The sequence below is a fragment of the Pleurodeles waltl genome, chromosome 3_1 (assembly GCF_031143425.1).
Source record: "Pleurodeles waltl isolate 20211129_DDA chromosome 3_1, aPleWal1.hap1.20221129, whole genome shotgun sequence".
Lineage (NCBI taxonomy): Eukaryota > Metazoa > Chordata > Amphibia > Caudata > Salamandridae > Pleurodeles > Pleurodeles waltl.
Window position 1 is genome coordinate 1,862,892,528 of NC_090440.1, and position 19,420 is coordinate 1,862,911,947.

The window sequence follows — 19,420 nt, forward strand, 5'->3', positions numbered from 1 at the left end:
GGTACTTTACTCCTACTTTTCAGGGTCTTGGGGTGGGGTATCTTGGACACCCTGACTGTTTTCTTACAGTCCCAGTGACCCTCTACAAGCTCCCATAGGTCTGGGGTCCATTTGTGATTCGTTTTCCACTTTTGGAGTATATGGTTTGTGTTGCCTCTAGACCTATGTCTGCCTATTGCATCCTATTGTAATTCTACACTGTTTGCATTACTTTTCTTACTATTACTTACCTGTTTTGGGTTTGTGTACATATAACTGGTGTATATTACTTACCTTCTAACTGAGGGTACTCACTGAGATACTTTGGCATATTGTCATAAAAATAAAGTAACTTTATTTTTAGTAACTCTGATTATTGTGTTTTCTTATGATATTGTGCTATATGATATAGGTGGTATAGTAGGAGCTTTGCATGTCTCCTAGTTCAGCCTAAGCTGCTTTGCCATAGCTACCTTCTATCAGCCTAAGCTGCTAGAAACACCTCTATTCTACTAATAAGGGATAACTGGACCTGGCACAGGGTGTAAGTACCACAAGGTACCCACTATAAGCCAGGCCAGCCTCCTACAGACCCTGCCAGAAAAGCCTGTGGACCTCAACCACACGCCTCCTGAGAGCCACACTGGTTCCAAATACCATACCTAAGAATCTGTGATGTCAATCCATAGCAGATAGTAAACTTTACTGCATCACAACCATTCTGAATAGTCTGCATAAGGTCAGGATGCAGGTCATCAGAGACAACCAGTTTGATTCAAGCAATGGAGTCCCTGTGTTCGTGAATATAATGCCCTAAGAGGCAGATGGCATTAAAAGACATAGCAGGTCATTTTGACCCCGTGGTTGGTGGTGATGTGGCGGTGGTACATTATGACATTGGCAGGTTCAGCCAACCCGCCAATGTACCACTCCGACCGCCACTGCACCCTCCCTCCCAAACACTCCCAAGATGCCCCCCTCCATCCACGCTCCCCCCTTCCAATCCCCAACCCCCTACACACACACACGCATACACACACTTACTCACACAGGCATACACGCATACATCCATTCCATCATTCATGCACACATCCGTACCACATTCACACTGAAACGCAGACACGCATTCACATATCCATTCATACACGCATTCTCACATATGATTACACGCACACAAAGAACACTGCACATACATTTGCATTCACGCACATACACACACATTCATGAACACACCTCCACACACACAAACAACACACTCCATCCGCCTCCCCTGTTGGAAACCCAACTTACCTGGATCCAGGGGGTCTTCCGGCAGGGGACGGGGGGCTACTACCGCCAGCAGAAAAACGCCAGGCCATATTATTTGAAAAAATACGGCTGGCGGTGGTCTACTGGTGCTGCTGGTGGTAGCAGCGCTACCTTAACGCCATCCGCCAGCATGGCCACAGCCGGATTTCCGCCCTTCTTGTGGCGGAAATCCAACTGTGGTCATTGTTCAGCAGGCGGCTGTTAGCCGCGGCGACAGTCTTTTGGGGGCTGTCGTCGCGGCGGTAGGCTGCATTTACCGCCAATGTTTTAATGAGGGCCGTAGTGCTGAGCTGACTGATGAAAGAATGCACTTCTCAAAGGGTTTGGTGAGCTTTGTTTCCCTGTCCAGAGAAGTGGAAGGATTGCTTTGGTGTTGACCTTGCTTCACTGAGGTCTGCTATACTAAGGTGTCACACATGGGATGCTGACTCAAGAAGCCCGGGTCAGCCGGGGCTGGACGAGCTGTGCTATCTGACTATTCAAGGCGGTCCAAAACAGGGTTTCACAGAGCCTTGAGAAGGGTGCTTGTTTGAGTTTCAATGGAAGAAAGCAGGGGTTCAGTGTTTTTTTGCCCAGGATGAGGCAGCTCAGTGAGGACAATCATCGTCACCTCAATAGCAGGTAATTGGAGGTCCTTGCCCACCCTTTGCATGACCATGGTGAAGGATACCCTTTCTTCAGTGGAAGGATCCGGATACAAATTAGCCCAGTGTCTGGTGAGGTATACAGACCAGTGGCATCCTCAAGGTCCTCATACCAACTGTCATTCATATATGGTTGGTCAAAGTCGTCACCAGCATCATATAAACTGAAACTGATATCAGCGAGCATGAGTGGAGCATATATGTGGTTCCACACGTCTCTAACTGAGTGGATCCATGTCTGCAGAGAGCTGCACGACACCACATACTGGAATGCAGGAGTACTGATTAAAAGGTTTCTGGATCTAGTTAAACGCCTGGGAAATATTCCCAGGAGGGATATGCGGTTAGAAGTATCTATCAGAAAAATGTTGTAAATGTTTCAAAACTCTCATCACAACCGGCGAATTAAACAACAAAGACTGATCTGGCAACTGCAAAAAAGCTGAAAGAGCTGAGTAATAGTCCATAAACGGGCCTAAAGCAAGTCCTAGAGTGAGTATAAACAGCAAAACTTCTGACAATGTTGCCTGTAAGGGGCCAATTTGATGGGTGCCACACCAATCCACGAATCTTTCTCAACACTAGTGTACACCAATATTGTTAAGGAATGTCTTGCTGCCAAGAAGACATTAACTATAGCGGCAGGTCAACTGCTGTAGCTCAAATTCCAAGCAAGGAGATGCAAGTTGTGAAGGCCTGAGTGCAGCATCTTGCCCTATTGGTGCAACAGAACATCCTCCCTGAGTGTAGGTTGATCATAAGAAACATTCTTGTGCTCAGGATTCCAGGTATCACACTCTCCTGGCCCAATCAAGTGCCACTAGGATGACTTGGGCCCAGTAATTTCTGATGATCTTCAGATTTGGGGCAGAAAAGGTAGTGTGGGGGGGAAGGCCCATAGAAGTCGCGAGCTCCACTCTAGACAGTAAGCATCTTGGAGAGAGCTGCTTTGGAAATTCCAAAGTGCAAAAGAAATTACATTGCACATTCTCAGTAGTGGTCAAAAGATCGATCCAGGTATCGCCCTAGTGCTGGAAGATGCCATGTGCCACATCCGGAATTGGCATTTGTGATCCACTAACCGCCTGTGGCAGAGTTCAATGGGCCTGCCATTTGAAGATCTCCCTAGGTGGTTTACCACCAAGAAAATACTTTGGTCCAGCCACTTCTAGAGGAAAAGCGCCTCCAGATAGTTCACTCTGTTACGCTCTGCTTATTGCAGTACCACACAATGGCGTTGTCCACGAGCATCTGCATCAGTCTTCTTTGATGGTGGGCAGGAAAGCCTTCAAGGTCAAGTGAATCCCATCTCAATTCCAATAAATGTGGAGTTGAGTCTCTGCCAAAGACCAGAGACCTCTGATATCCATCTCTACCAGATAGTTTTCCCAACCCAGCAGTGATGCATCCATGACCATTGTCAGATCTGAAGTTAAAAATAAAATTAAAAAAAGGCCTCCCACTGACCCAGATTCCCTTGATGTTGGTTGGGTCCATTGGGATTTGTGTTCCCACTGCAGAGCCTTCATGTGCCACCCCAAGATCTTCATCCATACCGAGATCCAGAAACAAGGCTAATAAATCAGGATCATAGCATGAATGCCCTGGACTCTCCGCTCTGGGGCAAGGGCACTAAACTGTACCATGTACTGAATAGCTCTAATGAATGTGAGCATAGAAAAGGAAGTCAGGTGTATTTTTGAAACATTGATAGTGAACCCCAACAATGTTATGAGATTAGCCATCATCTGGAGGTTCTTGACAACTGCTTAGGTGAGCCTCCTTCAAAAGCTAGTCATTGACGAAGGGGAAAACTAGTACCCCCAACTTTCGAAGGTGTGCTGAGACCACCGCAATTACTTTCATGAACAGGGATATAATAATCAGCATCCTGCATGTCCAAAGCCACCATCCAGTCTCCAGGGGAGACCCAGGCAGAAAAGACCTGGGCTAACATGAGCATCTTGAATTTGTCCTTTTGCAGTAAGGCAATTGAGAGGGTGGTGATCTAAAATACAGCAAAGGCCTCAGTCCTTCTTCAGCACAAGGATGTAGCAGACGTAACACCCAGATCCTACTACCAAGGCCGGAACCCTCCCCATGGCCCTTAAGACCAAGGGGCCCGCACTGCCTGATGTAAGAATAACAGGTGGTCCTCCGTTATCCTCTATGATGGCGGTGGAAGGTGCAGCTGGGTAGAAAGGAATGGAAGGACTTAGCCCTCTGGACAAGTTGGAGGATCCACCTTTCTGAAGTGTTGGCTTGTCATCCATGGAGGAAATATTGCATTTTACCTCAGGGTGCTGGAGGGGCAGGGAAATGAGCTGTATGTTGTTCCTGCTGTCCTCTGTCACAAAAAGGCTTAACAAGCATGCTAATCTGGAGCAGGAGGTTGGAGCCAATTAAATGAAAAACCTCTACCATAGACGTGGTGAAATTGCTGGTGGTATTATCTTGTGGGGGCAGAAAGGCCCAAGGAATGTACTGTAGCTCTGTTCTCCTTGAAGCGTTCGAAGGCTGAGTTCACTTTCATTACCAAAAAAAGGCAGGAGCCATCAAACAGCATACCCATTTAGGATGCCTAGACATCCCGAAGATGCCCATAAGCCTCATCCAGGCATGGCGCCTTAGTGTCACACTGGTAGACAAAGCAGCACACAAACAATCGGTTGTGTCCAGTCCAGCTCTTATTAGCAACTCTGCTGCATTGCGGCCTTCCTGAATAGCCTGGGTAGGGGACACCTGAAGGCTCGCGTGGAAGCTACCAAGGTTGAAATACTCTCATCAGTGCATTAGTCTGAACTTTGATGGGTGGCACATGCAAGTACAGGACTTCTGCTGCCTTTTGCATAAAAGTGAAGGAGGCACATTTTCTCTTTGGCAGAACATTGGTTGGGGGGTGAGGAGCACAAAGCCATTATCTGGTGATGTGTCCAGCCCACAGGCATCCAGAAGTTATTCATAGCAGTTTTCCATGCTGGGCAACATAGTTGGCTTGCAATCATAGTTTTCATTGTTGGAGTGCATGCTTAAGGCATCATGGTCTGAGTCCATGCCTAAAACATTGTGTGAAATCTGGGCTTTACCATGTGGAAAGTTCATGGTATCCGAATCTGAAGTGCTGTTGAATGGAAAAGGAACAGATGATGGACGGAATGCAGAGCAAATCAAACATTCACCCACAGTCACAAAGATCTGGGTTTAATCCATCGTTTGTTTGCTCACCACGCCACCCCAGTTTGGACCCAGCCATATGCAAATCAGTCTTGAACCTGTTCCTCATAGGAACAGTCCAGCCCGAACTGCCAAGCCAGGTCCTCCCTGGACCGGAAACAAGCCTGAATGGCAGCAGCAGATATGACTCCGGTCGCATTGAAATAAATTTGGAGTCTGAGAGCAGAACAAGCTGAACATTCTCAAATGTTGTTAATGAGATGAACTGAGCTGGTGCTGAACCTAATGAGGGGTTTAAGAAAGACAGATGGTGGAGCCACCAGCTGAAGTTCAACAGGAGGCCCTGGCAGATCCTTGTGGCTGAAGAGTGCACAAGAGGGAGCTGGATAAGTGCCATATATACGCAGCATGGATTCCCTGAAGACCTGTATTTGATTCAACATTGCTGAAGGACCTGGAACTTTATGGTGTGTCAGGATCAAACTCTGAAACAGCTTCAATAGAGATCGAGAGTGAGACCTGAACCACGTTGACACTCTGAAGCTCAAGAGTGGTGGAAAAGGGCAGATTCCTGCTTCAAATTCTTGTGTTTCTACTTTGACTTTATCAAAGACTGACTGGGATGACAATCCGCTGCAGGAACTACTATGGGAAAGGGGCCTTCCTTTCGACTTTGAGAGGTTGTGGACCGGAGTGTTCTCGTGTTTGGTGACAGAGTTTGGCCTCATGGTCCCTTATGGCCTTCAGATGGATCTGGGCGCAGTTGCCACAGATCCTGGAGTTGTGATATGATCCCAGGCACCACAGCCTTCATGAAGGTCCATCAAGGACATCTGCTTGCAACAGTTCCTAAGTCGTTTGAGCTCTGTTGTTTAGAGGAGACATTTTCCCTTCAACATTGGTAAAATTTCTCAAACAACATCTGGTCAAAAGACCAAAGAGAAGCTCTGGATCTGCATCTGAAGGCGTAGAACGAAAGGAACTGAAGTCAGTGTGTACATATTGCTCACGTATGTGGCTCCACTCATCACTTTCGGAGTGGAACAATGTCAGCACAGAGCACACTGCCACTTACAGGCATGTAGGAATACTGCTACATAGGTTTCTGGATCTAGTGTGGTGCCTGGGGAAAATTTACAAGGTTAAGAATCTGCTGTGAGACGTACCCATTTTAAATCATTCTCATCCACATAACTTTGGGGAAAATACCCCCTTCATTACCAGTGTTGTCCCCAAAGATAGGCTTGTCTGGCTTGACAGAGTCTGAACCAAAAAGATGCTGGAGCACAGTGTTTGATTGTGTGCAATTTGACTTTGTATTCCCATATTGCATTTTGGTTCATAAGGGCACACCTCTCACAGAAGTTGGAGTTGTGCACCACAACCAAACATCAGAGGAAGAACTTGTTGGGTTCGGTCACAGACATTTGTTAGCAGCGGTGCCTGTAAGTATTATACCTTGTAGTTTAAGGAGGGACCAAAGTCCCTGCATACAAAAAAAAGCATTTCTGAAAAAAAGATTTGTCAAAAGATAAAGAAAAGTTGGGAGCGAGCTCTGGATCCACATAGAAAGCTGAGGAAGAAAAGGAACTAACAGCATGCAGGAAGATGCTTATTAGCAGCTCTGTTTGTCACTTATGGGGTAAAATGAAGTCAGCACAGAACCACACAATACCACCTACAGAAAAGCAGGGGCACTGCTGTAAAATCTTCTGAATCAAGCCTGGAGTCTTGGGATATTCTCAACGTGAGGAATCTGGGGACAGAAGTAGCCATTGTAGGAAAGTCCCATGTTCACCCCCATTTTCTGCTCACTGATACTGAAGTTGTTGATTGGTAGTGCACTGGGTCCCTGCTAAAGAGGCCCCAGTGCTAGTGGTCTTTCCCCTAAAGCAGGACAAATGTTCAATTGCAATCCAATTCGCAAGGACCCTAGCACCCCTGTAAGTTCCTAGCAAATAGTATTCCTGGTACCCAGGGCATAGGTACTAAAGAGGGTCCCTAAGGCCTGCAGCATGTACTATGCCACCCTAAGAGACCCACACACAAACGGCAAGCAGACTACCGTTGCAGGATGCGTTAAATGGCTACTACCCTACATTCACCTTAAGGCCACTAAATTGAGTATTTAGGGAACTCTTCGACACCAAAGATACAGATTCATCAACCTGGGAACAGAAGGACAAAAAGAACAGTCACCGCGAGAACTGAGTATTTACACTGCACTTGGCACCAAACCCTGCCTTGCTGTTTGTACCGCAACAATTGCACCAACTCGTCCAAAAACTGTGCATCCTCACAAGCAGGACTGTCCAGCGTTTCGCCAACCATCAAGCAACTTCCTTGGGGTGGAGGAGCCATCCACCCTCCATCTGCAGGCACCGACCCCATCTGTCTGTTAGATCGTTTTGCTGGCCATCAGGCCCACTGAGGGAGACTCACATCAGGAAGAGTTTTTGTGGTTCTAGGAGGTTAGCCCCATCTCTCCACCGAGTTTTGAGATGCTAGATTCTCCAGGAGCCACCCTGCACCAATACCCTGGGTACTGGGGCACTTGCAGCAACCAAGGCTTGTTGAGTGTCCAGCCCAGAAACCACTGCCACCAAAACCGATCTGCCCTACAAAGGACTTCAGGACCAACGAGACCACACCAAGAGTGGCCCTGCAGTTGTTTTTTACCTTCTCTGCACGTCAACCCAAGAACTGTGAGAGCCTCCAACCCAAGTGACAAGCCGGGCAAATAACCTCTGCAACAGATCCCTCCAGCCTGGGTTCACACCAACCGACAACTCCCCTTTGCCCTAAAGGCCCTCACGAGTCAAGCCCCTTGTGGATTCTGCCTGACTTGTTCGTAAGTTCCCCTTGCAGCCTGTGTTCACAGGTGGCCATTGCTGTTTACCGGTGTAGCGCTCAAGGCCTACTAACCTGCCTAGCACCTCTGCTCCTGGACACACCAGGGCAGATAAGCTAAAACCGTTGGTGGTTCCTAGGACTTTGGCCCCCTAGCACCTTGAGTTCCTAAGAGCACCCCGAACTCTGACTACAAGTACCTGTTTGCAGTTTATGTCTTTCCTCCCATAGGATAACATCACTGCATTGAGACTCCCGCCTCAAAACCATTATATGTGCATTTTTACTATTTTCTTATAAGATTGATAACGTCAAAAGTACTTATCTGATATCGATGATCTTGATGTCTAAAAATATATAAAAAGCTGTGTTATTTTTATAAATTGGTTTCAGATATAATTTTGAGTGTGTGTACCATTTTTTGAATCTATGTGTGCAATAAATGCCTAACAGTCCCCTATAATAAGCCTAAGCTGCTCAACCATGCTACGACTAATCGAGCACATGGGATTATAAAAGTAAGCACTGTAAGCCATAGGGATCATCTGGACTTTTTTCATGGTGTGCCCTTATAGTGGCCCACTACATAAAAAGTCAGCTTCCTACATCCATCAGAACTGCCCAGTGCCAAAGATAGCTCCTATAAACAAAGTCTCTGGAAAGGAGTCAGGTTTGACTTAGGCTCATTAATCGAGAACCTCAACAATGTCAGAAGGTTTGCTGTTGTCTGGAGGTGGTGTATGACGGACTGCAGTGAATCCATCTTCAACAGTCACCAATGTAGGGTATAACTGGTATCCCCAACCTCCGAAGATGTGCGGGGACCACGGCCATAACATTTGATAACATCCGAAGGGCACTGGTGAGGCCGAAGGGCAGCATGGCAAAATTAAAATGCTCCCGACACACCTTGAAATACAGGTAATATCTGTTGGACTGCAGCACGATCACATGAAAGTATGTGTGCTGCAAGTCCAAGACTACCATCCAGTTGCCCAGATATATGGCAGACCTGGGCCAGAGTGAGCAGTTTGAGTCATTTCTCAGGAAAGCGTTGAGAGGGCGGAGATCTAGAACAGGATGAAGGCCTCCAGCCTACATCCGCACAATGAAATAGCAGAAGTAACATCGTGTCCCTAACCCCTTGATGGGCTCTTTGGACAGTAAAGCTAGCATCTCTTGCAATAATAAGGATAGGTATTCCTCTGAATGTCAGTATCGAGGTGCAGTGCAGGTGGGTTAGGCAGCCGTCATCTTGGTGAGGTTGCTGAAGAGCCAGATCTTCAGCCTCTTGGAGAACTCGAGAAGTGTTAAGGACACTCTGATGTGGTGAGGGAGGTCATTGCGGTGCCTGTTGTGGAGGAGCCTGGTGTTGGCTATATGCCAACCCTTTGGAGTATCCTTGGAAGGGGCGACACTGATTTGGAAACTGTCTGTTAGTGGAGGAAAACCCAAGGCACATGCTGTGGCTCTAGTTTCCTTAAATGATTGAGGGAGGAATCAACATTTTCCCAAGAAAGGCAGGATCCATCAAAAGGCATATTATTACGGGATGCCTGAACAGCTCCAGAAAAACCTCTGGATCACATCCGTACATGGTGATGAAGGACCACACTAGCACTAGTGCCATATGCTCACCACAATAAGTGGGTTATATCCAGACCAGCCAAAATCACACATTTGGCTGCATCCTGGCTTCATTTGATAGTTTGAGCTGAGCAAGCCCTAAGCTCCTTCAAGACTGCCAAGAAGATATTGCTGGCAATAGGCCTGAGGGTGTGTGTATAATGGCTTATGAGCAGACTGCGCTGACTGACCTCAAGGCTAGGCGAGCCGAAGAGACCATTCATAATAGCAATGCCTCAAACGTTTTTTACTCCCTTTCTTTGGGGAAGGAGGTTAGGGATGAATGGTGGGTAATATATTAGGATTCACTTTTCCTGTGGAAGCCTAGACCACCAAACCCTCAGGAATAGGCTGCTGTGTGAGAAAATCTCCATCGCTGGGTGCAGGCCTGTAGCATCTGGATACCTGCCTGTTCACCAGTGGGCAAGAGCAAGCCATGCACCAGGTGCCAATACGTGCGCCAGTTAGGGCTTCAATGAATAGAAGTAAGAGCTCAGATAAGGCTGGCGCAAGGTGCATAACTTCAGAAAGGACATTTGCCTTGACTTGAGCAGAAAGTAGTTGAAGGTCCAGAACCTCAGCTGATTGTCTAAATACAACAGCAAAGAATGCGCTCTCGTCTGTTGGGGGTCCAAGATGTGAAATCAGTCCTTTACCAGGGGAAGTATCAAACCGACTGGTCTCTTGTAAGACCATGTAATAAGTGCCATTATCATTATTTTGGAGTAAATCGCCATTGTGATCTCCAAGTGTTGGCAAACTTGGATCAGAATCAGCAGCAAAAATGTGATGGAGCTTCTGAGGATGGCTCTGTAGTAGTAGGAGTGTATTATAGCAGTCAGACTGTACAAGAATCTGGTTTACTGGATGACCTTGACAGGGGTTGAGACAACTCAGGGTTTAACATCAGAGTCCGAATCGGATCCCCCTCGGGCGACAGCTATGTTGGGACCAGGATAAATGAAAGAAGGACCTGTGTAGGTGAGGATTCCTCAATGGGCTTCAATACCAGAGTTGGTGCAAAACCTAAGATGGGTTTCATGGACTCAGACAACACTGAGGACAGATCGGTCTACATTAACCCAACTTGCGGCCACTGTCAATTCTTGGGGGGCCCATAAGGAACTCCAGAGAGAGCTGAAAGTGTGCCAAAACCATGCAGCATGGACTCCTCAAATGCCTAGACCTGCAGGGACATTGCTGATGGCCTGGGGAATTCAGGATTCAATGGGACAAGTTGTGAAAATGGCTCCTCAATTGGGGATCGGGGACAGGATCCATTGGTGCTTTGACACACTAGAGACTTATCTTTAGACAGAGATTGGAGGGATAGGGACAAGTCCTGTTTCATCTTTGACTTACTGGACAAGTTTGAACAAAAAGATGACTTATCTAGATGCTGCCTTGGGAGCGAGAATGGGTCAGTGCCCTCAACTGGGAGAGGGACTTACAGGAGGTCTGTGACTTCTTTTATTATTCAGCAACATACTGCTTCACTCCGGGTGTCCCAAATTGCCTTAGGGCATGACGGCACTTTCTTCGCTCGACATGAAGTAGTGCTCAAATATCAAAGGCACACCTTATGCGGGTCTGTAAATGACGTCTGTTTGCGACAGTCATAACATGGTTTGAACCCTGCAGTCATTTCACTGCACACTACAATTTCATTTGTAGAAAATCTTCAACTGACAAGAAAGAGAGTGGATTTCTGGATTCACGTTCAAAGGTGTGGAAATAAAGCAACTGACGTGTGTGTGCAGGAGTGGTGTTTATATGCGGCTCTGCTCTATCACTTCCAGGGCACAACGAAGCAGAAGTAGAGCAGCATGGGTCAACGTAGCTGAGCCCTGCTGTGAAATCTTTTAGCTCTAGTCTGGCAGTGGGGAATATTTTCAAATTGAGGAATCTGTTCTTAGAACTATTCAATCGAATTGCAAATATGCAGTCTTTGGGGACATTGTTTCTATTTGGCCCACATATCCAGATTGCCTAGTGGTTTGGTGTACATATTCACCAATTGAACAATACATAAGGGCCCATTTAATCAGTTTACTTTCCTAAATAGGCTTCATTTATTACAAAATTGTAAATCCTCACATAATTCTGTAATTGAACAACTGAAACTTTATGTTTTATGTATAATATTCTTAACCGTTTTCTGACACAGGTTAGGTTTACTTATAAAAAAAAAAACTAAAAAAAAAACCTAACAAATACAGATGTAACAAAAATGAAAAATCGGCCACATTTAAAAACGTGTCTCAAACTCTACGATGACTACCTCTGTAGTAAGACATTCAACGTCAAATCATACAAGGGATCTAGCCCATACCTTCATCTGAACTGCGTTCGTGATGTATGTGAAGTAGTGAGGAGCAAAATCAAGGAAGGATTGAACTTCGAGACGGGGCATCTGCTTCAAAATGAACCGGTCATCTATAAAAGAAAAATTATCATTCAAATGCATATATAGGTGATGTTTGTTTCAACACATATGCTAGGTACATTAACAATCCAGCTATGTTAACATTCACTGGTATTTTACTCCAAACGTTCTAGTATTGACATGAAAATTAAGAAATGTGCCACCAATAGAGAAAAATGCTTTAGCAACTAATTCCTAGTATGAGTAATGCAAATTAGAAACTGAATTTACTGTGTCGTAGAGTGTTTATGGGCAACTGAAAGAAAAATTACATTTTCTGATTGAAATGAAACCTAAGCATCATCAGTGCTTAAATACGGCTTCAGTATTAGTCTAGTCTACTCTCCAACAGAAGGCACTGCCCTCATGTGGAAATTTCTTAAAATTCACATTTCAATCTTACAATAATGAACGAGTTTTATGAGTTGCATATGTGGTGTTTCCTTTTTGTACTATAAAACATGACATTTTTAAAGTAGTGCAGATGTTGTATAGTGGGTTGGCAATTGGTGATGCAGTGCATTAGCTGTTTTTAGACTAATGCGATAAGTTACTGTGTAGCAAAGAAGAAAATAGCAAAGTACTAGTTTACCTGGTCTATAAAAATGTTTACATGTTTTAAATATGCTAGAATTTTGTGAGTCCAAAATAAAACGTTATGAAAATCTGCCAACATGAAATTAATTTACCATCAAAATCCTAAATAAATAAAGGAACAATACACACATCAGAGGAATCTAAACAACTGTAAACTGTACTGGGATGTAAAATGGACATCAAATTATTCAGTGTGCTTAATCTGGAAAATTAAAAAAAAGAATCAGTGCAATCATGCAAAATGACCTCCTACATATAATAAAAAACAAAATCTGGCAAAAGATAGTTGTTACCAACAGAACACCCGAGTTCTAACCCTCTGTTTTTCACACTCCAACCCAAAAGTCATATCAGGATGAAAAGGCATTGTGTAAACAAGAAACAGTTTCAAGGGTAAACTTAAAAACAGCACAATTGAACAATGAGGAGAGGCTGTGATAAGATAACTGAGAGTAACAGGGAAAATTAGGTGAAAATGAAGGTTGTAGAACCTCTTGAATTCTGCTTCATAAACCAGTGGAACATGAGGTCTTGTTACGGGTAAGTAAAGAATATGTTATTTACATTTGGGAATGATTTTTCTCTCTCTCTCTGCAGATGTCTCACACTTTTGAATCCTCCCAGAAACCAAACTGGAAAATGTACAGTAACTCCTGTGTGTCAGTAGGTGGTCAAACACCATCTCAGCTCCATACCACCGCAGTAATGACAACAAAGAGCCGATTATAAGTGGTACCCAGGGCCAGTCCTAGGACTTTTGGGGCCCCGGGCAGAAAGAGAATGTGTGAGCCCCCCCTAATTTGCATTCAACATGAAATCACAGAAAATGACATCATAGGAAGGACCATCAATTGACTCTTGTTGACTGACTTCGCAAGAAGCAACTTTCTTGGTGCAAATATTAGTAAAATAAAAACATAAATATGAACACTAATAAAATAAAAATAAGTACATATATATTAATTTTTAATGAATTGGAAATGCATTTTTTTAATCACACTGGAGGGAAAGGTTTGGCTTATCTCTCTCTAAAACATATAGGTTCAATCAAATGTTAGTTTCCAGATTAGTGCATTAGATATGTATCTTTGTATGCAGTATCTATATAGCGCAAAACAAGGCAAAAGGCTGCTAAGCACTCTACAGGGTCAACAGTCAACATGCGGTAGGAGGAGTAGATGGCTTATGTATTGTGACTGAATCACAATGTAGTTTTTTTTGTTTGTTTAAAGTTGAGTTTTTGCTGTTTTCAAATTGGAACTGGTGTTGGGCTGTGCAGATGGATAAGGGAATATTGTTCCAGATTCATGAGATTTTGATGAGAAAGGCCTTTTTCTGTTTTTTCTCTTTTTAGCATCTCCTCTTTTTCTATTTGAAGGTGTCCTTGCTGTGGGTGTGTGGAGAGCCACTGGAGATGGCAAGCTTGTCATCCAAGAAGGCAGGGTGTCAGTCATATAGTGTAAACCTAGTCAAAATACCTGAGCAATGTACAGGGATAATGGCAAGCAAACAGTCAAGAAGTGATGGGATGTTATCACATCGTGATGGCTTTACAGATAATGCAGCTGAGTTTGAAGATGGTGCAGACCAGCAAGGAGGCCCTTTTTAGTTCCTTTACAGTGTTATGATGTGGTCCTATTTCTTCATGTCCTAGTTAGGTGTGCTGCTGCATGTAAAATGCCATTAGGCGGCCAGTGTGGATTAAAATTTCAATATGGTTTTCCAGATACCCAGTGAAATATAGTGTAAGTGCAAAAAAGATATGAAAGCAAATAAAGCAGTTGAAAACAGCTTTACCTCTGTTAAAGGCATCACACTAGTCACTGAAAAACACCAGAAACTACCAGAATGCAATCATATGTAGGCTAAAAGGGTCTGATGTCATGTGCCATGAGCCACGGCTACAACACCCCATCAACATCCTTTTAAAGACTTTAAATGTTCTGCTACTAATAATTAGTATGCAGTTACATGGTGCCAGAGTGCATTTCATTTTCTAAATTAGAGCGATGCAGATTCAGATAACAGATTTGAGATCCATCTCTTCTTGTTTGATGTGTCCTAATTTTGAGAAAAACCTGGAAAGCACATGTTTAAGTGCATTTAAATAATGCTGAGAGCCAGGCCTACTAGCTGGTCCATTTCCTCGGGCCTCACAGGGCTGGTTACAGCTCTGAGGCCCATGAGGTAGTGGTAAGGTCTCTAGGGGTGTGTCTGGTAATTATTTTACCATCATAAATAGTTTATTAATGCCTAAAACAGAGCCTTGACTGCTCACAATTGCACATTTTGAGCAATAAATTATTAAATAAACTCTGGCATGCAAACAGAATGAATTAGTCCCAATCTTTGAAACACCATTATCTACCATGCATATTGTCCAGTAAGTACCCACTACCTCAGCACCTGGTCCAACTGGTATGTTTTAACCACTGAACTAGGATATTTGACATCTAACCTCAGTTTTATGATGGAAATAATCAACATTTTCCAAAGCTGAGCAAAGCCCATAACAGAGTGGTGATTCCATTGAAGGAGCAGCACCTTCACCTTGCCATAAGAATCACCATTTTCAATTTGAGGATCAATTTTTCCATCAGATCACGGGGACATCGATTGGCAGTACGTTTGCACCAAGTCTAGCCGGTTTGTATATGTATGACTTTGAAAAAATATATATTTTGCCACAAACTAATCCTTTTCAAAATGACATTAAATTATGGCGGCGCTATATAGACGATATCTTAGTCATATGGCAAGGACCCCTATCAACAGCAGACAAATTTACAACTTGGATCAACACCCTTGATCCTTACCTGAGATTCATGGCTACTGTATCTTCCACTCACTTACCTTTCCTGGATTTGATGATTACCATTGATAATGGGGAGCTGTCAACCAGTACATACCACAAACCAACAGATCGTAATAGCCTTCTGTTGTACGAGAGTCATCACCCTAAGGCTTTAAGAGACAATTTACCTGTGGGCCAGTTCCTACGGCTCAGACAGAAATGTAGCTCCCCACTAGAATTTGATCGACAAGCAAGCACTCTCCAAGCAAAACTCTATGAACGACACTACCCGCCCAAGATTGTAAACCTGGCCCATAAGAGAGCCAAAAATAATCATAGGGAATGCTTATTGGCAACTAAGGAAAAGACTCCACAGATACGAATAACTTGTGTCTCTACATTCACTACATTGTTAATCATTTTTTTTATGTTATTGGAAAAACGATGGTCGATATTGGGGAGTGGGGGAATTGAAATCCCAAAACCACTATTTGCCTTTAAACGTACTGCTAATATTAAAGACATAGTAGTTCACACTCGCCCACGTGTCTCCCAAGATACTCCACCTAAAAAATCATTGTGGGACCTCCCTCCAGTTGAAGGGCACCATCCCTGTGGTAACTGTAATGTATGTACATTAACTAGACAAATAATGTCACTTGACCTAGATCCTATTGGTAGGTGGCATTTAAGAAAACATGCTAATTGTAACTCTAAGAACTGCATCTACATGATTACCTGTCCCTGTGGATTGTGCTATATTGCGATGACCACACGACCAGTCAAGATACGCATTGATGAACACAGGAGTAATATTAGATGTCGCCGGGTGACCACTAAACTCTGTGCGCATTTTATAGATACCTCTCATACCCCAGATGACCTTTGGTGGGTGATCTTGGAAGCCCCTAAAGTTCTACCTAATGACCCGGACTTCCTTATTAGAACTGAACAGCGCTGGGCCTTCAAACTAGGGACCTCTATACGGGGGCTGAATGACGAGATACCATGGACCACGCTTTCATCTTTGCTGACACTCTCCAGGGCCCTTCCAGTTAAAAAGTCTTTCTTTAAGTGCCCAACCACTGTTAATCTGGAAAGAGCCTGTGTAAGTACAAATCTCCATTGTTTTCACAATGTGATTAAGTCAGAGTGTTCAGCATTTCCTCTATGTTTAATTTTTTTATCCCTTCTGATAAGATGTTTTTAAATAAATCAACTTACTTTATCACGATTTTGCCTTGATACATTTAACATTTACCATAGCAATGGTATTGCAGGCATAATAAGAAACAACGGCCCTTTAATCAATACCGAGTCCGTTTTCTATTTTAATCACCGCCGGTACGCGCGTGAGCCGGTATTCCCTTCCGGGTTCTCGCCGCGCTTATTACCACTCCGATGAGCTCCCAGCCACTTTGGATCGAGAACGCTGTCAGGAGGGTAGGTTAATTGGCCTGCGAACGTGGCACAAATGTAAGTGCTTTCTACTTCTTTCATACTATTAAGACCGGGGGTTCAACTTGACTTTTCACTGCGGGTCATACTATTTGATGCACATACCCGCTGGTTTGTTTGTTTTCAACCGAACCAATGATGGATTTTGTGTGCCCCCCGATACTTACTTATTCGGCACTTGATTTTGATAACCGCCCTATCCTAACATCTTTGAAATGCTCAATTCGGGGCACATATCTCCACCTCAAAGTTGAAGAATAATAAATCTCGGAATTATAACGGGTTTCTTTGTTCTCAAACTAGACAATAGTGTGTTTGTCAGATTTTTTGACATACATAACTTAAGTATTTTGGCATTTAACTCATCATGCAATGATAGAACTGCCACTGTTTGGGGACCTTAGCTCTTATAAACGTATGTACTGGTTGTATGTGACATTACAGTATTTGTTGGCTGTTTACACTACTATTGTGATATACTGTTGATAACATTATTCCTCTCATGATTACCGTATACAAAGAAAGTCAGTTCCAGTTCCTGACATGTGATTCCTAAGGAGCTCTATCCTGAAACGGGGGATGATAAGCCCAATTTATTTAGACTGTTATGCGATTATGCACCAAACCACTATATTCACAAGCGCACTCTATTTTGGGTAATATTTCTATATGTGTTTTCTTTATTTTTTAGGGCGACCTTTTTTGACATAGCAAGTAGACTAAAAGTAAGTGACTGCTTTTTGCTTTTGTTTTTGAATCCCCCTCCCTATTAGGGTTTGCACTAATTTATGGTTTGGAGAAGTTGTTTATTTTTTATTGGTCCTGATGAAGCGTCAATGATTGACGGCTGGACCACTAGACGAGAAACATGTAGACCCACGACTAAAGGTACCAAAACAGGTCTAGTCCTCTCGTGTTTTTGTTGAGAGTAAGTGAGCATTATTACTCACCCATTTACTCCCATCTTGTTTTTAATCTTGGTCTCCATCCTATCAATATTGATAAAATTTATGATGAATGTTCTTGATGGATAACCAATTTTACTCTTCCTCTCTCTCCATTTTGCTCAGGTACTTGGATCAAGGTACCTTACCTGTATGATCTGATTCCATCTGCTACTTTAAGAGCAACACGGTTAAGAGCCCCCTTCGGGGAGCCCGTCAGGCATTGCAGCACGAGGAGCTTTCCCAATGATGAAGCCAGTCATACAGTGTGATGTATGAGGGTTCTTGCTCCTGTAGGATTAGGTCCCCTTTTCTTTTCGTTGGAACAGTGTACCCTTTTCACTTCTTACAACATCATTTATTACCATGTGCCTTTAAAAACAAATAATTTATTTAACTGGTGCTCACATAAAGTGCTCCAATTCTTTTTGGTTAAACTTGCGCTGTACAGAAACTGCAGAAAAATGCACAAAGTGGTAAAAATGAAGTGTTGTCATAAAAAAGGAAAGACAAGTAGATACCTATTTAGTGGCTAATTTGTACAAAGTCAATCTAGGAAACCTGGATAAATTGTGGCTTCCCCACTTAAATTGTGTGATCTTAGGAAACATTTTATTTCACCCAAACTTTTTTTCTTTATTATACCACATAAAAGCGCTTTTAAACATGTGAGTTCAGAATACCAGCCACAATTGTGCTTGATTTAGTAGACTATAATGCTGCTCTTCAATAATACAGAGTTTACATGATAATGTTCTTGCCTCTTAGTTTCCTAATGATTTAGTTGAAAAACTTTCAATTTTAATAAGTACCTCTCACGGTAGTGCTGTAATGTGACATATTAATGTCAAAGCTTCCACAGGTTAAAGAAATATGTTTGTTTGAAGTGACTGACATGACACCTGTTTCATAGCTCTTAAAGGGCTGAAAGAGAGAGGGTTGCATGTCCATTAAAAGGGTTAAAAGAGGCAGCGCACAAACTAGGTGACAATGGGCATCCTGCAGTGCGGTTCACACTGACACAGTAGACCTGATTGCTTGAAAAAAACTTCACAGAATGTCTCTCCTAGATGGGCCCAGCATTGGGGACCCCTCGCCTCGGTCTCGCAACACTACACCATAGCTGCCAGGACCAGGGGAGGGTCTCCCTCCCCTTTTAAGAGACACACCTCGTCCTTAATTGAAGGAGAGGGGAATAAGGGGATGCGTGTGCAAGCCTGGCTGTAGCACACTGGTGCGAGGCCCCATATTGGTGGGCAGGGTGAGGGGCCCTGGGCAACTGCCCATGCCTAGCGCCGGCCCTGTGGTACCCTCTGATGCAGTTATCATTTTCCCTCTTTTTTCCTATGCCCTGAAATTCAGAAATGTATCTGACAAGTTGGATGTAATAAATGGTAGTGAATAAATCTAATTTGAAACCTTGGTCAGAGGCGGAGTCATATTGAATTCTGCAGCATGGCCTCTTTGGATGGTGCAACTTCATACGGATACAAACATGGCTTTGAGGAACTCCGTGCATTTTTTCAAGGATCAGAACACACGCTGAGGAGGAAGACTAAGCTGGGGTTGAGTCCAGACCAGTGGGCACAGATTAGTTTACTTCACCATAAACAGGAGCACC

The 19,420-nt window shown here is 43.8% G+C and overlaps 1 protein-coding gene across 3 annotated transcripts in view; it reads right to left on the reverse strand.

Moving 5' to 3' along the window:
- PIKFYVE (phosphoinositide kinase, FYVE-type zinc finger containing) overlaps window positions 1-19,420 on the reverse strand; it is a 1,212,885-nt gene that overhangs the window by 145,691 nt on the left and 1,047,774 nt on the right. For all 3 annotated transcript variants that reach the window (XM_069225943.1, XM_069225942.1, XM_069225940.1), the window contains one exon: window positions 11,914-12,017. In XM_069225943.1, the coding sequence (XP_069082044.1) occupies window positions 11,914-12,017 (104 nt within the window). The remainder of the gene's footprint in view (window positions 1-11,913; window positions 12,018-19,420) is intronic.